The 471-nt window shown below is 72.6% G+C and overlaps 1 protein-coding gene across 1 annotated transcript in view; it reads left to right on the forward strand.

The window, feature by feature from the left end:
* The first annotated feature begins 23 nt into the window (after nt 1-23).
* The window catches only part of FGF19 (fibroblast growth factor 19), a 3,720-nt gene continuing 3,272 nt past the window's right edge, over nt 24-471 (forward strand). The window contains exon 1 of the mRNA XM_010837817.1: nt 24-264. Within this exon, the coding sequence (XP_010836119.1) occupies nt 24-264 (241 nt within the window). The remainder of the gene's footprint in view (nt 265-471) is intronic.

Consider the following 471-nt stretch of genomic DNA (forward strand, 5'->3'; position numbering starts at 1 on the left):
GCTCCGAGCCCGAGGGAGGTGCCATGCGGAGCGCTCCGAGCCGGTGCGCCGTGGCCCGCGCCCTGGTCCTGGCTGGCCTCTGGCTGGCCGCAGCCGGGCGCCCCCTGGCCTTCTCGGATGCGGGGCCGCACGTGCACTACGGCTGGGGCGAGTCGGTTCGCTTGCGGCACCTGTATACCGCGGGCCCGCAGGGCCTCTACAGCTGCTTTCTGCGCATCCACTCCGACGGCGCCGTGGACTGCGCGCAGGTCCAGAGCGCGCACAGTGAGTGCCCGCCGGGCCCCCACCCGTCACAGCGCCCCTTCTTCCCTTTGCCTCCTTCTCGCTCCCGGAACCCCGGCTCTTGGCACTTAGCGATCTCTCCCTCCCCGACCCCCCGACTGCGGGAGGAGCTGGGGGAGGGGGCAACGGGTGCGTGGACCTACTGCACCGATGGGCTCCCCTCCCCTACCCCCACTTCGGCTTCTGCGG

Source organism: Bison bison, unplaced genomic scaffold, assembly GCF_000754665.1.
Source record: "Bison bison bison isolate TAMUID 2011002044 unplaced genomic scaffold, Bison_UMD1.0 scf7180017864080, whole genome shotgun sequence".
In the NCBI taxonomy this organism is placed as follows: domain Eukaryota; kingdom Metazoa; phylum Chordata; class Mammalia; order Artiodactyla; family Bovidae; genus Bison; species Bison bison.